The 21,038-nt window shown below is 37.8% G+C and overlaps 1 protein-coding gene across 4 annotated transcripts in view; it reads right to left on the bottom strand.

Moving 5' to 3' along the window:
• The window catches only part of LRRFIP2 (LRR binding FLII interacting protein 2), a 122,873-nt gene that overhangs the window by 48,420 nt on the left and 53,415 nt on the right, over positions 1-21,038 (bottom strand). For 2 of the 4 annotated variants that reach the window (XM_032648088.1, XM_032648089.1), the window contains 3 exons: positions 4,541-4,585; positions 3,019-3,135; positions 168-239 (listed from right to left, as the gene is read on the bottom strand). In XM_032648088.1, coding sequence (XP_032503979.1) covers positions 168-239; positions 3,019-3,135; positions 4,541-4,585 — 234 coding nt within the window. Of the gene's footprint in view, positions 1-167; positions 240-3,018; positions 3,136-4,540; positions 4,586-10,372; positions 10,463-12,798; positions 12,868-15,274; positions 15,332-15,779; positions 15,828-16,691; positions 16,737-16,817; positions 16,866-18,169; positions 18,245-19,551; positions 19,618-21,038 lie in introns of all 4 variants that reach the window. The other 2 variants (XM_032648091.1, XM_032648090.1) reach the window with 2 other exon arrangements.

Raw genomic sequence — 21,038 nt, forward strand, 5'->3', positions numbered from 1 at the left:
GATTGGAAGTTCGCCTTTCCTATGCATTGCAGGTTAAGCACATGCTTGAAAGACAAACACTGTTAGTAAAGCTATGTGCAGTGGGGTTAATAGAATTTGTGAAACCACCATTACCAACACTTCTGCGTACAGAGAACATGCTTGGGCTGCAAAATGGGCCCTGATACCTTTAGTTCCTTAAGCCCCTGCATGTATCTCCCTTCTACATCCTGTATCTGGTCCTTAAGGTCATAGATATCCTGCAGGACATAGGAATGAACCATTGCATAAAACCACACACAAAGTCTCAAAGGATTCAGATGAAAATGTGAATTACTTCTGCATATTCCAGACTAAAAGCAGAGAAACTGAGGTACACAAACGTAACTGCCACTGCAAACTGCTAAAAGGGGCAAACAGGCAAGTGATGGTGGGACTGGGGAAGGCCTGGAGTAATCATTCTAACATATCAAATACTTCCTTGACATTAACTCCTGTGGAAAAAACATTAGCAAATGGGGCTGGGGCTGTGTACAAAAGCTATATAAGTTATAACATTTTTTAACATACAATTTAAAAAACTGTATCAATCATTCAAATAATTTTTAGCATAACACTCCACCGATAAATAGTAAAATATGCAGTCAATTAATTATAAGCTGAATTTGAGTCATGCAGAAGTTTTAAAAAATGTAAAACTAGATATGAACAAAGTTGTCTTTTAATGACTTGGTTACTGACCACAATTAATTTGGGGGAAAGATAGGTAAAGGGAGGGATATTAAACAAATATTTTAAACACAGTGTCAAATGAGAGAGTCTATCCTGAGGACATCATTTAAATGATAAGAAAAGCCTTTGCTCCAAATGTTACCATAATCCTTATAAAAAAAAGTGAAGCAGGCCAAATTTTAAATGGAAAATATTGTTTCCCTTGTACCCGACCTTGCTACATGAGGTCTATTCTGGATGGTTGATTTAGGGGGAAAATAATTCTACAGGGCCCTGAACATAACTGTACAATTACAGGCAGGATCAATTATCAAAGGCCCATTACACAGAGTTTCTATATGATATCTCCTCTGCCTGCTTCATTCCCTCCTTGGTAGGTTTGTCTTTTATTCATTGGTTCATTCGACAGACATTTATCAAGTGCCTATTAGGAGCCAAATGCTAGGATACAAAAATCTCATTTCCTTCAAGGAGGTTGTTCTCTCAAAGAAGAAATACAAGTAAACAGCGAGCACAAGCTCAGTCTGAGGCTGGAATGCCCTATCCTTTTGTCCCACTAGAAAATAGCACCTAAAGGCAAGAGTTAAGCTTATTCAACGTTGCACCCTTGTGCTTATGCCTGGTACTTAGGAAGAGTTCAATAACACTGACCCCTTCAAAGTCAGAGCCAGGCTGACCTGGGCCTCCTTCTGCAGTGCCGCTGCCGCTGTTCCAATCCTCACCCTCTCCTAACCTTCAGCCCACTTTTATGAGCTGCCCATTTCACAAGCCAGACTCCTGCTCCTACCCCGCCCACAATCTTACTCAGTCCCCACCGGTCCCTCCCTCCTCCTCTACTGTGTCAGTGGGAAGGGGCGGCCACCTTCCATCCATCTGATCCCTAGACATTCCTCTCACCCACTCAGGCACTTTCTCAGTCAGCTGCCCCTTCTCCTTCCTTAACCTTCATAGTCTCTCTCTACTGGCTCAATCCAACCAATGAAAACAACAACTAATGCTGCCTTTAAAAGAACACAAAAACCTCTTAACTTCCTCTCTCTCTGTACTGACCAAACAACTTCCATTCTCCAATACTCTCTTCAGAGCAAATTGCCTACGTTTTCTCCCATCACAGTTTTGAGTTGCTCATCTCATCCCCATTGTTCAACCACAGGGTAACCCTTCTCCTTGCCTCCAATGCTTCTTCCAGTCTGTGGTCAATCTTTAGGAATGCAAATCAGATAGTACCGCTCCGCTATTTAATATCCCCTAGTTGTCAGGGTAAACCTGAATTCCTGCCACACAAGGTGCTTTGTGATATGGCCCATCACTACTTCTCCAGCCTTCTCTCTCATCCACTAGGAATCCTTACTTCTCATCCTACCCTCTGGCAACTTTGCTATACAGATAATCTTGTGGGTCTCTGAATTTAACTATCTGAGAAAGCCTTCACCCTTCAGCTTCTTTGCCTGGTTAATTTTTATTCTTCCTTCACCCCTTGTCTCCTCCGAAAAGCCTTTTTTAAAATCTCTTCTTCTAGTCTAATTTAGATGATGCTTCTCTGAATTCCCTTAACAGCCCTATTCTTGCTACTACCATGGCATCACACCACCTGGTTTTACTGGTTTATATCCATTTGTCTTCCCTATGAAACAGCGAACTCTTTAAGTCCAAAGTGTGCTTTACTGCCTGACTCTGTGGGGCCAAGGGCTCAACAACGTTGAACGAATGAATAAATGCAATTTTTATTACTGCCCTTCCCTCGTTCCTCAAAAAGAGCATGTTCAGCAAATAGACATTCAAATACATTTTGAAAGGGTTATTAATAAGTATGGAGACTCAACTAATGGGTTAAATGAGCTTACATTACTCAGGTATTTCTGTCATCCCAAATATTATTATGCTTGTCTTATCATGACACACTGAGAGATAACTGTATTCAGGCAGCCAAATAACACCATAATGGCTCAAAAGACTAATAATTCCCCAAATCTGGCTCCTTGTACATCCACATATTTTCCATTTAAAATATGGCCAATTATTTGAGAGAATTACTTTTATATACATTAGAAAGATTTTTTGGCATTTGTAAATTAGCAGAACTCATTCCAATATCATCAAATGTTCAGGAAAGAGAATGGAAGAATTAACTAATCTCCTTCCCTTCAGACCCTAGTCACATTCTTGAACTGCACTAACAATTTTTTTTAAAGAACTCATACCATACTTTTTTCTTCCTACCAAGACACATTAAATGTTAAATAGTTCCACTAGACTACAAAGAAGCCAAAAAACTTTATAAAAAGCAAACCAAAAATCGCGGTTTACCCGCAATTCACTTAATGAGGTGTCTGGATCTATTAAGCTGCTGGTGTCCCCGCTTCCTCGTCTGGATGAGTTTCCACTTAGAGGGGTTGTTGCTGAGGCAGAATTTCGAGATGAAGGCTAGAGAAAAAGAAATATGGCACTTTTAATTCTTGTTTCTTTAAAAATATATTTGCTGTGGAAACTAAAAGTGGGCCAGGGTGGTGGGGAGAGATCTAACACAGTGTGGACAAGAAGTTACCGAATGCAATCCACAGGCAATTTAGATTGGCTCTGGGGAGAGGGTACCCAGAGACGGGCCCAGGCATACTAAGCACGTGTGTTCGCTGGCTTTACTGGAATCTAGAATTCATAATAACTAAGAAGGAAATGGTTCGTGTGAGAGTTGTCTGTTTTCTAAGTTTATCTTTGCTGTATTGTAAACAGCACTGGGGTGAGTACATCTGCTTGATTTTAAACAGTTTTAGAATGTTATACTTGGTATGCTAATTAGCAGTCCTCCTATTTAGTTCCTGAAGCTGCTTGTTTAGAATCTTTTCTTTTCCTAATACTTTGCTGATAAAGTTGGAGATACTATTTGCAGCTGACAGCAACAATACCGTGTATCACTATGAATTTAGACTGCTCTTCCCACAATGAGTTTAAATGCGACACCATGCTACTGAATTAATAAATGGCAGGGATTTGTGCTATTCAATACAGCAGCCAACTAGCCACATGCAGTGATTGAGCACTTGGAATGTGGTTAGTCCAAATTGAGAATTTTTTTTTTAGGTGTAAAATACACACCAGATTTCGAAGGCTTAGTGTAGAAAAAAGAATGTAAAATATTTCATTAAGTTTTCATATTGATTATGTTTAAATATTTTGGACATTTGGGTTAAATAAAATATATTATTTGTATTAATTTTATCTGTTTCTTTTTACTATTTTAGTGTGGCTGCTAGAAAATTTAAACTTACATATGTGGTTTACATTTGTGGCTTGCACTGTATTTCTGCTGGATAGAACTGGTACACCTTTTGGGGGCATAGCACAAAATTAATCCTGATAATTTCCCTAAGATGACTTTCTAAAAATATTTCTAGAAGAAAATTAGAGATTTTTTAAACACAAAGCAACTCCTAGAAAGGAGTTATTTTATTGTACTTCGAAGAATAATTTATCTATAATAGGAAAAAAACAAAACCCTCAGAGTTTGTCACCACCATTCCTAAAGACACTTCTTCATTTTCAGTATTTAATGGCTTCTTCTAAGGATTAAATTCTAGAGGAATGAAAATCAAAAGAGCAGCCAAAAGTTTAAGAGGTGACATTCAAGGAAATAAAATGCAGTGTCTTTTCTCCTCCCAGTGCTTCACATGATTCAACCACAGAGGAATCTGGGGGTCAAGGACAGGAAGTAGATGAAGAGAGGAAGAGTAGCTCCATCAGTTAAACTGTTGTAAAATCAAGAATAAAACAGTAGTAGACAGTAAGTTATTGACCTTGAGAACTTAATTTCCTTAGGAATTTAGATACTCACCCTTGTGTAATTTTCAGCATATTGTTTGTCAGATTTTTCATCCAACTAGAAAAGAACAGAGATAAAAATCAGAAAAGATGCTTAGCATTTTGATTTTTTTATGGGGAAAAAAAAGAAGTGACCTCATTTGAGTTCTCCAAGTTCAATCGATATTTGGAACCTAAAAGCAAACATACTAAAACTGAAATAAAAGTTGGGACACATAAAACAAGATGTTAAGAACTTTAATTCTTATCTAAGGAAGACATGGAGTAAGCAAGCTGTCCTTATGAAAAAATTTAGAACGTTTACACAGATTTTCTTTTCATGGTATTTGAAACATATTAAAGAAAACTATATATTAAACTTAAATTTTATCATTGTAAAAGTTAACACGCACACACACAAAAGTGTATACATCAAAAAGAAAATTCTGATAAAACCAAAAGCCAAAAAACTTTATTATCTTAGCATTACTGACACAGGACACACAGATTAAGACTAGCATACTTAGACAAAAACGTTCAGATTGGGCTAGAGCATGTAAAATATATCAGCAAAAAATTTTCCCCACAGCGCTAAGGAAATTGGTTGCCTGGTTTTTGTTTTTGCTTTTTAAGTAATACACGCTCACGTATCCAAAAAAAGAGAAAAAAACAGCACAAAGGGTATGCAAAGTAAGCCTCTCTCTAGAGGTACACCATACCCAGATCTTCAAGGGCAACCTACACCCAGTCTTTAAAAAATTCTAACAGTAGTGTCCCAAATACATTCCAAATCTTCTTTTTCCCCTTACCATGTTTCAGAGATCAGAGAAAGTACTTTATTTTTATTCATGGCATTTATCACTCCCTGACTCCATGATATTTATTAACTTATTTATTAATAAATAAACTTATTAATTGTCTGATCTCTCTCTCTCTTTAATGTAAGCTCTATGTCTGTATGTTCTTTTCTGTATTCCTAACACCAAGAATAGCACCTGGGGCTTCCCTGGTGGTGCAGTGGTTAAGAATCCGCCTGCCAATGCAGGGGACAGGGGTTCGAGCCCTGGTCCGGGAAGATCCCACATGCCATGGAGCAACTAAGCCGGTGTGCCACAACTACCGAGCCTGCGCTCTAGAGCCTGCGAGCCAAAACTACTGAAAGCTGTGTGCCTAGAGCCTGTGCTCCGCAACAAGAGAAGCCACCACAATGAGAAGCACGTGCACCGCAACGAAGAGTAGTCCCTGCACACCACAAATAAAGAAAGCCCGCGTGCAGCAATAAAGACCCAACACAGCCAAAAATAAATAAATTAATAAAAAAAAAAAAAAGAATAGCACCTGGCATACAGGACTCAAAATTTCTTGGATGAACGAATAAATGAATTATATCCCATATGTACTTATAGACTTACCTCATTTATTTTAACAGCTGCATAGTACCCTATTATCTGGACATACCATAACTGAGTTATCCTATCTTCTGCAGATAGGCCTTATGGTTGTTTTAGTTGGCGTTTCAAGAAGGGAAGTACCTTAAAGGTTTAGTCTAAAACCCTGATTTTATAGCTGAGGAAAGAGAAATTCAGAGGTGAAAGATCTTGCTGAAGCATGCATAACTGCTAAATGTCAGAGCTGAATCCAGACCTCAGTTTTGTGAATTTTTCATATTATTTACCTGTATATACTGTCCAAATTACCACTGGGGGAAAAAAGTCACAGAAAAATTTAACTAAATGAAAATATACCCAGACTCCAACTCCTAGACCAACCCTCCCAGCCCAATCTAGAGAAGAGATTTGAAAACCTTCCTTAATTATTAAAACACAAAATGTCATTATTTCTGGCTCAGTTCAGATCACTTCACTCTAACTTCCTCATATTTGACAGTTTTTTGTTTTTTTTATTACCCACATTTATTTGTGTTCATTTTCTGTCTCAGTAAACACCTTTTATTATAAGTACCAAATCAGAATATAAATACTATCTCAGACTTCAAATTCTTTTTGCTACTTCTTACTGTAATACTCTTAAAAAAAAGGAACTGATTTTAGTTCATTTTGACTTCTTTAAACCACATATGAAATGTTTTAAAACAGGCGATGACAATAGTTTTTAATATTGGCAGTTATTGCCATAGAAAGGAATTATCTTCCTCACATCTAAACTAGTAAAATATATTGCCTAATATTTAATGTGTTATTCCTCACAGTGAAATAAATACCATAGCTAAATAAACTGACTTATTTTCCTTAGAGTATCTTCCAACTCTCTTCTACTAATGAGTTAAAGAGAAAAACAAGCAGCATTCAGAAACATTCTTCCAGGTCCATTTAAAACCCTGTCCCTTATCCCACTCTCACACAAATGACCCCCAAACCCACCCATTTTTTTAATAGACAGTCACCTGAGAATAATCTTACATTTCAGAGGCTGCATCGCTGACCCAGTCCACTGCAGGATTGATTCTGTTGCTTTCGCTATCTCCTGACAGATCCCAACTGCCGCACCTGCCCAAGCTGATCATGTGCCAAACTTCAGGGACTGTGGAGGTAGCAAAAATGCCTAGAGCCGCCCCGCTGCAGGGACTTGGCCAGAGACTCTTGAGTGCTCACTTTTCAGGCTCATGCTGCATTATATGCAGCCTTCCGTTTAGATGAAAAGCTAGTTGAAACCTGGTATTCTAAAAGCCCTGGGAGGTCTACATAGCTGCATTGCAACGACAAGCTAGTGTTCAAAATGATGACCAAAAGAGTCTGCCAGATCCTCAAAAGGCTCTTAAGTGGAATAAGATATAATCATGTTTAATATACTAAGGTATAAAAGAGGGAAATGTTGGTAAAAGGGTACAAACTTTCAGCTAGAAGATCAATAAGGTCTGAGGATCTAATGTAAAACATGGTGACTACAGCTGATTTTTAAAAATTGTTATGTATGAATAACATGGAAAAAATAAATATGCAATAATATGAAAAATCAGAAAACAAAGGCTATATGTACTATATAGTCACATTTTTGTAAAACAAGCAAAGTAAACTGAGATAGAGAAAAATACGGAAAATAAGGCATCAAATTGCTTTAAAAAAAAGTGGCTAAACAAAATGGTAGACTAAAATATAAAACAACAACAAAACAGAAAGCAAGGCTTTTTTCCTTAGTAAAGCCCTCAGGACTTGCTCATGAATACTGACTACAGCCTACTATTCTCAAAAAATTTTAAGTAAATATTATGCCATTACACTCCTAAATAATTAAATTGGTAATTTTCCAATCAAGAAAGGGGTTCCCTTGATAGCTGGAAATGGAAAGTTAGCTGACAGGCTTGTATCAATAATATTTCATATTCGTATTAATGCACAAAGAAGAGCACATGATGGCAAACTTTATTGCTTCTTTTAAGGATTTCAAATTATCAACTCGTAAACAAAGTCTTAAATATCATCTTTTCCATATTTCAGTGATAAATGCCTTTGCCTTATTTATGTCTGGGAAATCTGAAAATGCTTTGCTCTTGACATCAGAGTATAGATTGTTTCTCTTTAAATCTACACTCCTTATTTGTTGAAATTAGTACATGAGAAATATTTCTTAGAATACATATCTTGTCAAATCTTTGAAACCCTTGGTTTCTTCTTAAAAGAAAGATATTTCTTATTCTCTGATTAAGAGGCCCTTTGACCTTCATTTCAGCAAATGGCTACTTTGACAGATAATTTTATCCTACTAGAATGGTAAAATACAATTTGAAACTTTTTGAGTGGAAACAGAATTCTAGTTGTGAACACATTTTTTTTTTGGCTGCATTGGGTCTTCATTGCTACGCACGGGCTTTCCCTAGTTGTGGTGGGTGGGGGCTACTCTTTGTTGCGGTGCGCGGGCTTCTCATTGCGGTGGCTTCTCTTGATGCACAGCATGGGCTCTAGGTGCGCGGGCTTCAGTAGCTGTGGCTCGCGGGCTCTAGAGAGCAGGCTCAGTAGTTGTGGCGCATGGGCTTAGTTGCTCCGTGGCATGTGGGATCTTCCCGGACCAGGGCTCAAACCCGTGTCCCCTGCACTGGCAGGCAGACTCTTAACCACTGTGCCACCAGGGAAGCCCCGTGAACACATTTTAATACCATCATTTGAAAGAGTTGTTTAGAAATAAAGATGTATTTTATTCCAAATTTTTTTTTGCTCTAGAGAGGGGTCCAACATATATTTTAGGCTTTGCCAAGAGGTAAAATTAAGGATATTATATAGGTACTTAGATAACCATTAAAAAACAAAGAAAACTTTGGCTGGTAGGCCATAAAATAATGGGGCTGGCCAGATTTGCCAACCACTGCTCTAGAGAAGCTTGTGCTTATGTTACAAGGTATACAGCATGACTCGATACACATATACACAGCTTAAATATATGTATATCAAATCATTATGCTATATACCTTAAATATGTATACTTTTTATTTAAATATGTAGACAGATCAAAATAACTATCTGGCAAAAGAAAAGAGTTTTATTTAATTAGTAGAGGCAGTGGAAGACTAAAAAAAACTGTCAACCTTTTCACTCCTGTGTAGTTACTAAAATAAACTGCCAAGAAATAAACGTAAGGAGGACATAGCCAGTAATTCAGACATCACATTAGATGCTAAAAGAGTTCAAAGTTTTTAAGAGAAAAGGTGTATACAATAAATTAAATTGTTTATATCTATGAAAAAACAGGTTACTAAGCAAATTAATAAAATGGGCAATATTTCAAGGGAAGGACTTGGGAGCCAGTCTTCTAACTTTGTGTGCAGAGAGACTGTTGATGTGACCAAGGTCAAGATGGGACTGTTGCTCAGCCAGCCAGCTTCGAGCGCCAACAATCTGGAATACTTAAGGACAACACTCAAAATTGTTTTCTAGGATTAGTCATTCAGAAATAGCTATTTAAATACAATTGGTGACATGCTAAATATAAATAATTCTCTCTTCATTAAAAAACTGTCTAATTTTTTGTTAAGAAACCCTGACTCATCTGCTTCAAAGCGCTTGATAATCAGGACAGCGTTGGTCCAAGGGCAAACAACACTAATGCCAGTTACGGAGAGATGTCACAGACAGAAAATCAGGCTGTTACATACATCAGGCAGGTAGACATCTGCTGGTCTAGGTTCCTTCATTAAGGTAAATGCCTCAAGGCATTTCTACTGGACAGTCTTTCCTAAATTCAGCTCCCAATGAATGTGAAAGCAATAGATAGGCATTTCTTCAAAACAATGCCATAATCCAAATGTTCAAAATCTATTCAGATTCTTCCCAGTTACTATAAGTTAGTGACTCTTTGCTAAGTAGGATATTTTATTGTTCAACCTTCAAAGTTTACCTAAAAATTTATAGATTCTCCAAAATGAAAAGGGAAAACAAATTTTAAGACTGATAACGAATATCTAAATATGGGCTAGGTATTAGATGGTTTTAAGGAGTTATTTTTCATTTCATTAGGTATGATAATGGCACAGTAAATAAAGAAAAAAGTCCTCAACTAGAGACGCATACCGAACTATTTATTGGGAAATGGCATGATGTATGGGATTTGCTTTAAAGTACTTCAGGAAAAAAAGGAGGGAAAGGGGAAGAAATAGATGAAACAAAATTGGCAAAATATTGATAATTGTTGGAACTGCTGATGGGTTCTATGGGGGAAAATTTCCACAGGAAAAATGTAAAAAATTGGAACATATCAATATATACATTTCAAAACAAAACAAATAACTGTATTTTATGCTAGTGTGCTGAAATAAATATTTCCTAGGCAGTAAATTAAGTTCCTAATTTAAAAATAGCTATTTTGTTAGCTGTTAGTCACAAGCCTGAGACAGTGAATCCCCATGCGCTGCACTCACGCTGGTCAGATCTGGGATGCTGACATCATCCATGTCGGAGACCACGCTCCCCCTACGATTGGAGCGACTAAAATAATCAGCTGCAGAAACCTTTCAGTCAGGAAAAAAATGAGATGCTTTAAAAGTTAAGAAGAGAGAGAAGAAAAAGATAAGAACATTGGCATATGGGGGAAATTTTTTTTTTTTGGTGTGTGATAAAGTATCATGAAATGAAATGAGGAAACTGCTGTGACTTACCTACTCAAGAAGGTGAGAAAGAAATGTAAAGGGTTCCTAAATGACATCACAGCTCCCTAAAATAAGCTCTTATTCATCTTAGCTAGAGTCCTATGCTATAGAGATCATCTATGTACTGCCTGAGAACCAGCATCACCCTCATCATGAGGGATTCTAGGATAGCATTTACCTAAAGCCTCTACTATATTTCACAAATGCATAATGCATTATAGCTATCAGCTCTGTTAAGCACATATATCCTGAATGTGGAATTATCTGCAGAGTATTTAGTGTGCCTTTTACCAATTTCCACAGTTTCCTCTTTTTCATATTCCTCAGGACCGAGAACTGTAGAACAAAATAATGAACGAACTACATTGGCCTCTTTCTGGTTCCCCAAACATACCCAGTGTCTTCCCACCTTCGCCGTTGGCACTGGCCTAGGAAGCTCTCCTCCCAGCTCTTCAAGCAGCTCTTCAAGCAGTTCAACTCTCAGCTCAAAGGTCAACTCCCTCGGAGAAGCCTTCTCTGATCACTCCATCCAAGGGTGATCTCTCTCTCTCTCTCTCTCTCTGCCACACACACGCGCACACACACACACACACACACACACACACACCACTCAATGTCTTCTACAATATCACCTGCTTTTTCTCTTCACAGTCCCCGGGTTTACTTTCTCTTTTTTGTTCCTATCTTTATCAGTTTATTTTCTATTTCTTTCACCAGGATATAAGCTCCATGAAGTCAGAAATCTGGTCTATGTGGCTTATCACATTATTCCCAGCACTTAACATGGTCCCTCACATATAACAGGTACTCCCTCCATACACATTTGTTGAATTAATAAATAATGAATATTTTTTACCTCACTCATCAGCTGTTCTTTACCTCAGCTCTGTCTGATTCCCTTGCTCAAAAACTCTTCTCTTCCAGAAAGGAATCTGGAAGCCCATCCACAGAGATGCCTTCCTTAAGGCTTACAGATATGAAGTTTTGCTAAGAGCTGAGATAATCAAGCAATAGTATTCTTGTTCACAGTAATACAACTTAGATTTACATATAATAATGGTACCCACTATCTCAGAATTTTGATAGCTATTTTCTATATAGTAATTCATTTAATCCATAATATTAAGCCTACCTACAAAGATAGTCATTACATGCCCATTGTACAAATAAAGAAATTGCCATTAACACAACTAACAGGTTGGAGAAATGGTTCAAGCCCAGGCATCATCATTTCAGAGCCCCTGCCCTTTCCACTCCATCACTTTCTGGGGTACTTTCAGGTGTCATGGACTGTTGTTTCTCCTGCAGCTCTGAATATGAGCATTAACTGGCTTGCCAATGGACCACAACTGTCTTAATTAGATCAATGGATTTCTGGCAACAAAGCTCACAAACTCTTGCTGTTCCCCTTTTCTATGAAAACTTTGTGTTTACAATCTTTCACAAAACATGACTTGTATTAAATGACCTTCTATTTTCTTAAAGGAATTATAGCCTCTTACTTATTGGGCTCTTTTGTTTTAGCTCTAAGCTGACACACCATCCTCACCAATGTAATTTTCGAATCAATTTTTAAGTATAGCAAAAACGTCATCAGCCCTCTGTAAAATTTCTTGCTTCGTCAAAAGAATAACCTGAAATTATATAATTTGTATTCTAACATAGCTATTTGTTACCTCTATAATTGTAACTCTAGTTGAATTCTAAGACCAAAATTTTTAAATTTTGCCATCAGCAACTCAAAGTATTCATGGGCCTTAAAAGATGTATAAACTATGGTTAAATTTAAATACACAGCGAAGAAAACAACTAATTAATGGCAGCATGATTTCTAATCCATAGTAATGAGTTTTAAACAATGTGGAGGCATTAATTTTGCTTGAGAAATTTTTTGGTTTTGGTGAATTGTGCACGTACATGCACGTGCATAAAATAGCAACAAAAAATTAGAAGTGAAAATCTGTCAAGTACACAATGACTAGCACATAAGAGGTGTCACTAGGAAAGCTTACATAGCCCACTAAGAAAATGTATTCTCAGGAATACATTTCTGAAGGCAAATTATTTATATAAACTAAATTTGAAGAAAACACTCATTTTGTCAAGTGCAAATTTCATTTTCCAACAGATTTCATGTGATCACACAGTGTTGCAATTTAAAAACTCATCGTATGTGTTTGCATGCAAATCACGCTCACCACACTCTCCCTTCGCCCCCGGCTGGCACGACCAGAAGAAGCAATGCTTGCAGTGTCATCGTCGATAAACTATAGATATTAAAAGCAGATAATGAAAAAGATGCAATTTCACTACAGGTCTTCCCTGACTGAAGGCACATGAGGTAAGGCTTTGGGAAGCACACAAACACTCTCCATGAGCATAATAATTAGCACCATCTATTGTGCACCATTAAACCAAAAAGCTTTTTCAAGACATAATGAACGATTGTTAAAAACCAAAAGATATTTCCAAAAACCACAAAGAATAAAATAGTACTTCATCTTTTATTTAAGTTAAATGAACGAAAAGGGGGGGAGGCATGACTCTACTGGCCAAAACCAGCCAGGGACTTCATGCTTTTTAAACCTCTAGGCCCTTTGGGGTCCTATCAGGAGTCAATAAATACATTTAATGTTTTAGTTTGGGAGAGAAAATAAAAGAATCTTCTTAAGTGAAATAATATAAGTCAAAGACAGAATTTCCTACCGGCAAGGACACTGAAATGATGATTCTTACTGTCCTTTATTCATTCCTATGCAGCAGGTGGAGATATTTCTAATATCACCACACAGTTTTCTTCCTCTTTCACCAGCAGTGGAAGACTCATCTTCAATATATGTAGGTTGCCTCCATTCTGACATCACTAAGAAACCATTCTGGCATCACTGGGATAATAACTCTGAGCCCACTTGCAAATGAAAGAGCATTTAGCCAGCACACACGGACAAGATTCTACACTTGACTGAAAATATTACCATAATTTTGTTTGCAAGGGACCATCACAGTTGGGACACTAAAAATGCTACCAGGCCCAAGAATTGCCAAGTGGAATTTTATTACCCGGTGGGTTAAAAGTAAACTCCCTCCTTATGTGAAAACATCCCTGTAATAACTTTTATCTCCTTAAACATCCGTGTAATAACTTTTTGTTAGCTATTAGAGTAGAATTCTTGATAAGTGCCACTTGGAAATGGCAGAAGAAATGAGCCAAACATATATGTAGAAGAAAGTCCATATATCTCACCTATTCCACTCCACAAAGTAACCTATGTTGACCATTAAGAAACTGCTTAATAATTTCTCCAATTTTGACACTGTCAAGAATAACAAGGTAGTTCCTAAAGTCATCATTTGTTATTGAAAATGTTAATTATTAGAGTTTTTTGGTGGGTAATATGGCAATATATAGCATAATTTAAATGTAAATACTCTGATTCCCATCATTTCATAATTAGCAATTTACCATGCAGATCTACTCATACAAGTCCACAAAAATATACCTACATAAGCATGTTCATTGTACAAGTGTCTGTAGTAGCAAAACTCTGACAACCTAAATGTCCATCAAAACAGGAGCAATTTTTCAAATTTACAGCCCAGGCACTAATGGAATGATCCATTGCCATTAAAAAAAATGTGCTGACATAAACCTATCTCCAAGAGGCACTCAGTGGAAACAGTAACGGACATGGTTTACTTTTTAAAATCTTTTAAATGTCAAAAAAAGAATGAAAAAAAAAAAGACTGACAAAAAAATGAAATAGATCTTTATATACTGATTTGAAAAGATACTTTGAGTAAAGAAAACAAGTTGAAGAGCAGTATGTATACAAGTCATTTACATACTGTTCAAATAAAGGACACTCATATATACATGAAATATCTCTGAAAGGATATACAAGAACAGAGGTTGCATTTGGGGAATGGATATAGGAGGAAAGGGTCAGAGAACTTTTATTTTGTACTTTCCTTAAGCTAATATTACATTTATAAATTAAAAAAAAAGTTCGCGGGCCTCTCACTGTTGTGGCCTCTCCCATTGCGGAGCACAGGCTCCGGACGCGCAGGCTCAGCGGCCATGGCTCACGGGCCCAGCCGCTCTGCGGCATGTGGGATCTTCCCGGACCGGGGCACGAACCCGTGTCCCCTGCATCAGCAGGCGGACTCCCAACCACTGCGCCACCAGGGAAGCCCTGGAGCAATTTTTTTTTTTTTTTTTTTTTTTCCTGGAGCAATTTTTAAAAGCTGACTTATTTGATTTCTTCTCCTCCCACTCCACTGATTGACAGGCTGGTAAGCAAGTGAAATGGTTCAATGTAGGAAGTAGACATGAAAAGGAGGAAGGAAAAGGATAGGGCAACCAACTCATAGTCTAAATTATCACCACTGAGAAGACAAGAATTTCCACACAAATGTCAGTTATATATAAATTTTTTAAAAATTCTAATGGCACTGGTTCCAGACTCATTTAAGAAATTACGTGCTTAAGTCACATTCATACAGAAACCACCCGTTAGGACAAATTAGTTCTTGAGTTTGTGTACTGAAGCAAAATGATAATCCATGCACAACAGAGTGAAACACACCACACCCTCAATATTCTGAATGGTGAGTACAGATTAATGAAACAATCAAAAGTGTCTATAAAGCATGCAAAGAGACTAGACAGCTCACCACAGGACTGCTTCGGGCTGAACTTGTTCTTGATGAGTGAAAACTGTATTCAGATGGCTATAAAGTTTCCAAGAAGAAAGGTTTTACAATTAACGATCAGCTCCTTTTTCTGCTGGGAATACATCAGTGCCCCTGGACCTAACTCGCCCCTGGCTCTCAGGTGAAGATAACTGTTCCTCCCCGGCTTGAACTCTTCTTCACTCCCACCCTCACCATCCAGCAGCCCACGGCAGGAGGGAGAAGAAAGGCCCTGAGAAGCGCTGTTCCCAGCCTCTTCCTGAGGAACTAATGAGCCAGAAAAGAGGTTTCTCTACTTGTATTGCCTTCATGCTTTAAGCCACAGTTTCCAGCAGGTGCCTTCTCGCAGCTTGGGTGAGAGCCACCATTGGCAAGCTGATGGATCACAGCTTGTAGAGTAATTATAGGTCAGATTAAATGACTCTGTAAGTAAACTGTGCCCACCTACACACCACCCTCCTCACCACCTCCACCTGCTTAGACTTACAGTTCGAGAACCATAAGGGTTATATAATCCACCATCATACAACGACGCCTAAAGAACAAAGGAAATGCCATTTATCTATTCAGCATCAAAGTTATTTTGAAAATGACATAACTTCTTTGCAGTACCTAGTTCCAAAAGTTTTGAAGAATGGTGTTAACGTGTACAGCCTCCTGAGGTGGTAACACTCATTTATGTATGCATAAATTCCTGCGTCAGCCTCATTAAAGCTTCAAACTCACACTTCATTTAAAAACCACCACTGGTTACAGCACTGCCTTTCATCATCACATTATGAAATTAGGAGAACATTTACGACTTTATTCTCTCAAAAGAGGAAATAGAACAGAAAAGAAAGTAAGGTACAGAAAAGAAAGTGAGGTACAGAAAGCATTTTGCCCACTGTTACGATAAAATTAAGTACAAAGCCTCAGGTTCCCAGTCCACTAGAACAGGCCACAAGACAACAAACAACAGCTTGAAAGCAACCATTTCCAACTCGCACATTACACAGAGCTACTGTTTTGTCTTTCTAGTCAGCTGGCTCCATTAGAGTCTAGTATTAACATGGCCATGGCCACAGCTGTTCCCCCCCAAAATATGACACCCCATGCATGGGCAGCCATCTCACAAAAGTATGCAAGTGTAGTGCAACCCATGCAAGTCTACCTCCTCTACAGGAAGCCAATTCTAAGCAAGGGCCTACCAACAGCCAAGCAGTATCTACCGCTATGATATGCTCATTTTTGCTCCTCAGAAGTTTTGTATATTAAGCACAGGCAGCACAGTCTGCAGTACACATAGCATTAAAGCCATGTGTCCTTGACTATTCTGGAGGAAAGACGGCAAGCCAGAGTCAGCACCGTGACAATGGCCCCACCAGGAGTACACACGTTGGAAGAGGAAAATACACACCAGACTGGCACTTCTCAGAAGACCAGAATTTGCAGTAGGGGAGGCCTATGGAGAAAGCACATGATTTAACCCAAAGAAAAGCAACTGATAGCTATGAAGGCACCATACTCCCCAGAAAGTACTAACCCTGTAGCTCTTAGATGTTGCCAGAGGGTCACTGTATAGGGAAGAAGACTGATAAGAAACAAAACAAAATAAAACAGAACAAGCAAAAAGAAAAAAAAAAAGGAAAAAAGAAAAGGAGAATCAGCCTCACCATCATGCAAGTAGAAGACATATTTATTTTATACTCCATAATTCATTAGTAATTCTTGAGTGTTTAAGGCAGTTAAGCGACACACAATGTGAGAAAAACGTAATCATTAGAAATCTCTTTGAATACCAATTTTAAGGGATAAGAAAGAAAAACACTCGGAATAGTTTCCTATAAATGGGGTAAGTCCTATTGGTCTTTGAACATTAGTGTTAGGAGATGGGATGGGCACCTAAGAAAACACTCAGGAAAAGAGGGCCATGGCACAGGGAGTGTGGCAAACAGTGTCCACATCCCAGTCCCCAGCAGCTCCTGCGACATCTAATGGGCTTATCCTGATTATTGGGGAACCAGGTAAATGAGCTCTGAGTTATTGCTATAAACACTCTTCCAACTAGATTAGAAAACGTGTATTTCACAACAAGCCATGGACCAAGTGCCTTAGTTTAATTAGATAAATTGTACTGGTCACAATGAATCCACACACTAACAAGGCACAGCATTTTTAAAAAAGGAATTAAATCTTTTTCCTGATGTCATCTCAAGACACAATTTTCAGTTTTTTTCACCAAGCCCAAACAGACATGGAAAATAAGATACATAAATATCTAAGTTATGTTTTGACAACTGAATTATTTCAAATGTACTATGCGCTATATATTTAAATATGTGTTTTAAATGTATGATGTGCCAAATGCCTTGAAAAAACGAGATTCTAACATTAAATATAATTACATTCTTCTCATCCCACGTACAGTTTAAATTTTCATATGTATATTTTTAATAAAAGGGCATACACTGTGATATGTACTGATGCCTACAACTTATTTTGAAATGCATCCCCCCAAAAAGATGGACTGATGGATGGATAGAGGGACAGCTGGACAGATAATTACATGATAAAGGAAATATAGTAAAATATCAATTGTAGAATCTGAGTGGTAGGTACACAGGTGGCTACTATAAAATTCTTTGAACTTTTTTTGTATGTTAAATATTTTTCATTAAAAAAACTGGAAAAAAATGGCACTCATTTTAAATATGGTGATTCAATAGTTCCCATTATTTAAAGATCCACTCACACAGACTACGTGAATTCAGTTACCACAAACTAGTATATACACAGCCATTCACAGATTAGTTCTAACTAGTCAAAATGCAACAGGGGATTAGAAATGTGTTAAAGTTGGATAAAACACATGAAGCCAAAAAACTTGTGACAAACCCGAGTATAGTAGGCAGAAGTGGGTTTGCTATGTCTAAGACTGCTATAGTTTCTCTGGTCAAAGTAGAGGCCACTCTGCAAAAAGCAAAATTAAACACATTTTTCTTAGGTTAAATGCTGTTAACCTAAAAACACAGAGGCAAAATCAGATATTGCCAAAACCCTTCTCCTCCAAAACAATGATTTTAAAGCACTGAATCATATTAGGTGAAAGTGAAAATAACAACTATTTCAGGTCTCTCAAAAAAGATTAATATTTTAAAAATATTAATATTAAAATATTAACTATTTTCAAACCAAGTCATTGCTAATTTTTTTTTCTTTTTTTACTTTAAAAACAAGAGTATAAACTCTCAGACAAAATGGAATGGAAATAATAAATGATTTATTCTCATGTCATACTTAGGAATGTCCTTGAAAAACCCAGGATCAATGAATAATTACCACTTTTATAATCTATTTGGCAGTGCCACAGAAATCATTAAAGTTATTTTTTCAAAACTCCTGGCCCTGCCCGAGGCACCAGGACTCACCTCTCCCCAGAGCTCCCAACACTGCCCCCACCAGGGCATCTCACTAATATCCTCTCCATTTCATTCTCTCCCCCTTCCTCACTGCTACCAGCCAAAGCCTCCCAACCCTCTTCTCCACCCCTCCAATGGTCAGAACCCTGCCCATGGGAACCTTGAGTTAGCAGGGAGCTTAGGATTGTACTTCCTCTGTCAGTGCTGTAGCAACCTGACAGGAAAGAGGTGTTCCTAACACCCCACATGGGCATTCTAGATATTTTTTCCTCCACAGAAATGTTTAGCAAGGTCTGCTGGAATGGAGAGCACTATTAGTTCCATAGTTTAATTACGTTATTGGTTGAAGAGTCTTCTGCAAGACAGCATGGGAACTCTGCCATTGCATACTTTATTGTTTCTACCAGAAAATTAATTTCAAGTTCCCAAAATTATAAAATCTATAAAAACAATCATTCAGAATGAAACCTATATGTGACTTTGGTACTACTTATAATACCACAACTAAATCAATTCAAATTTCTAAAATAGGTATAAGAATCTCACTAAGCCTATTCTTAAGGTATAGTCCTCCAAAGGACAGTTCATAAATGAAAATACATTGTTAATGAACTTCGTGGGACACTTTCCTAACTCTAGCCACTAGGGTTAGATATATTAACTTGATATTAAATCTTGTAAATGAAAACAAAATTATTTTTAAATAAGTTCTAATAAGTCATGTTTCAGTATATTATCAAGTTTCAATAATGCCTTAAGAACACACCAATGCAGTCATAATTCTTCAGTTCCGTAAAAGTAATCAGTGAATTTTACAGCCACACAAAATACTGTGATATGAGACACAACAGAACTAACCAGTGGGTCTTTATGAGAACCAGAAGATCTCTTCTTTATTCCATCAGAGTGACTGTCAGAATGATTCTGGAAGTAAATATTGAATACAAGGATCATATAGTGAAGTTTAAAAATAATTTAATAAAATTCATCTTAAAATCATACACAGAACGATCCACCTGAGACAGAGTAGTCTACATGCACTCTAATTCCCACCTGTTAGTAAATGATTCACTGCCCTTGACTGGCTAAGACACACAGCCTCTCTACACACCTTCATTTCCCCTCACCTCCCCTGTGCCACCCAGCTCAGTGTCTAGTCAACTAAAAACTTAATGAGGACTCAGAGCCAGGCAGGATATTTGTGGGGACCCTCACCCCACACCTCATTTGAGCCCCTGCCCATGGGACTATCTTCTTTAAAAAGGTAAGAGTGACAAGAGAGTCTACTTCCTTCCACAGTCCTCCTTACCTAAAGGCCAAAAAGCAATCCCGTGCATCAATCAAAACAAGATTGAGAACAGAAAACATGACATTGTACTGCCCAAGACAGTCCTCTTAACCCAAGTTAGTGGTCCCACAGCATGTGCTGCTCAGAGGAAAGCAGCCAACATGGTATGTATGGATTTTCTCGAGTAGCAGCAGCATCATTAGACAATAATCTGACATCTGAGTCCTTTGAAGATAGCACCGTCTCAACACGTAATTTCTCCTAGGAGTACAGAGCCAAGTGTATGTGAGGGGATAGAGGACAGCAATACTACTAAACTGGTCCATTGGTAGACAAGAAGTCCAATCTAGGTATGCACCGTTGGCCTGTAATGAGGAGGTGCAGCTAGAAGGGTCCTAGCTATTAACAGTCTGCTCTACGCAAATCATCTGAAACATGCACAGCTAGATCCTGAATCAGTAATTATACACTCATTTTTCTTTTTAGAATATGCATATCTTTCCTTTTATACATTACCCTGAACATTTAAGAGCTGCTGATATAGTCTAGCAACTCAGGCAATCTATTGACATATTAACCCAAGAAAAACACGCGATAACTAAACTTCCTTGGCCAAAATGACATACCATAAAAAAACCAAATCAAGCAAAAAATGAGTGGACGTAACTGATGCTTCAGTTGTCATCTGTCACTGCTGGATGCTTTCACACCTGCTGGCGTGTGACACAGAACATGAAACACAGTAGGGCCTGTGCTGCCTTAGTTCAGTACATGTCAAAACACTGCTGGAAACATGTCTTCCAGGTCAATGAGTATGTGTCAGCTGGGTGGCTCATTATTTTAAGGAAAGATACTACCGCCAATCTTAGTCCTGAATAGGGAAGCAAATAATTTTTATCTGATCCTGATATTCTAAAAGACAAAGTTATTCAAGTGCTAAATTATGCCACAATTGCACAACACTAGATTTTGCTTTGTTAGTCATACATTTCCCCCAAACATCATAACAAACCTATGAAAAAGTCATAATCTATGATTAGCATCATCAGGTGTTTAT

Source organism: Phocoena sinus, chromosome 11, assembly GCF_008692025.1.
Source record: "Phocoena sinus isolate mPhoSin1 chromosome 11, mPhoSin1.pri, whole genome shotgun sequence".
Classification (NCBI taxonomy): Eukaryota; Metazoa; Chordata; class Mammalia; order Artiodactyla; family Phocoenidae; genus Phocoena; species Phocoena sinus.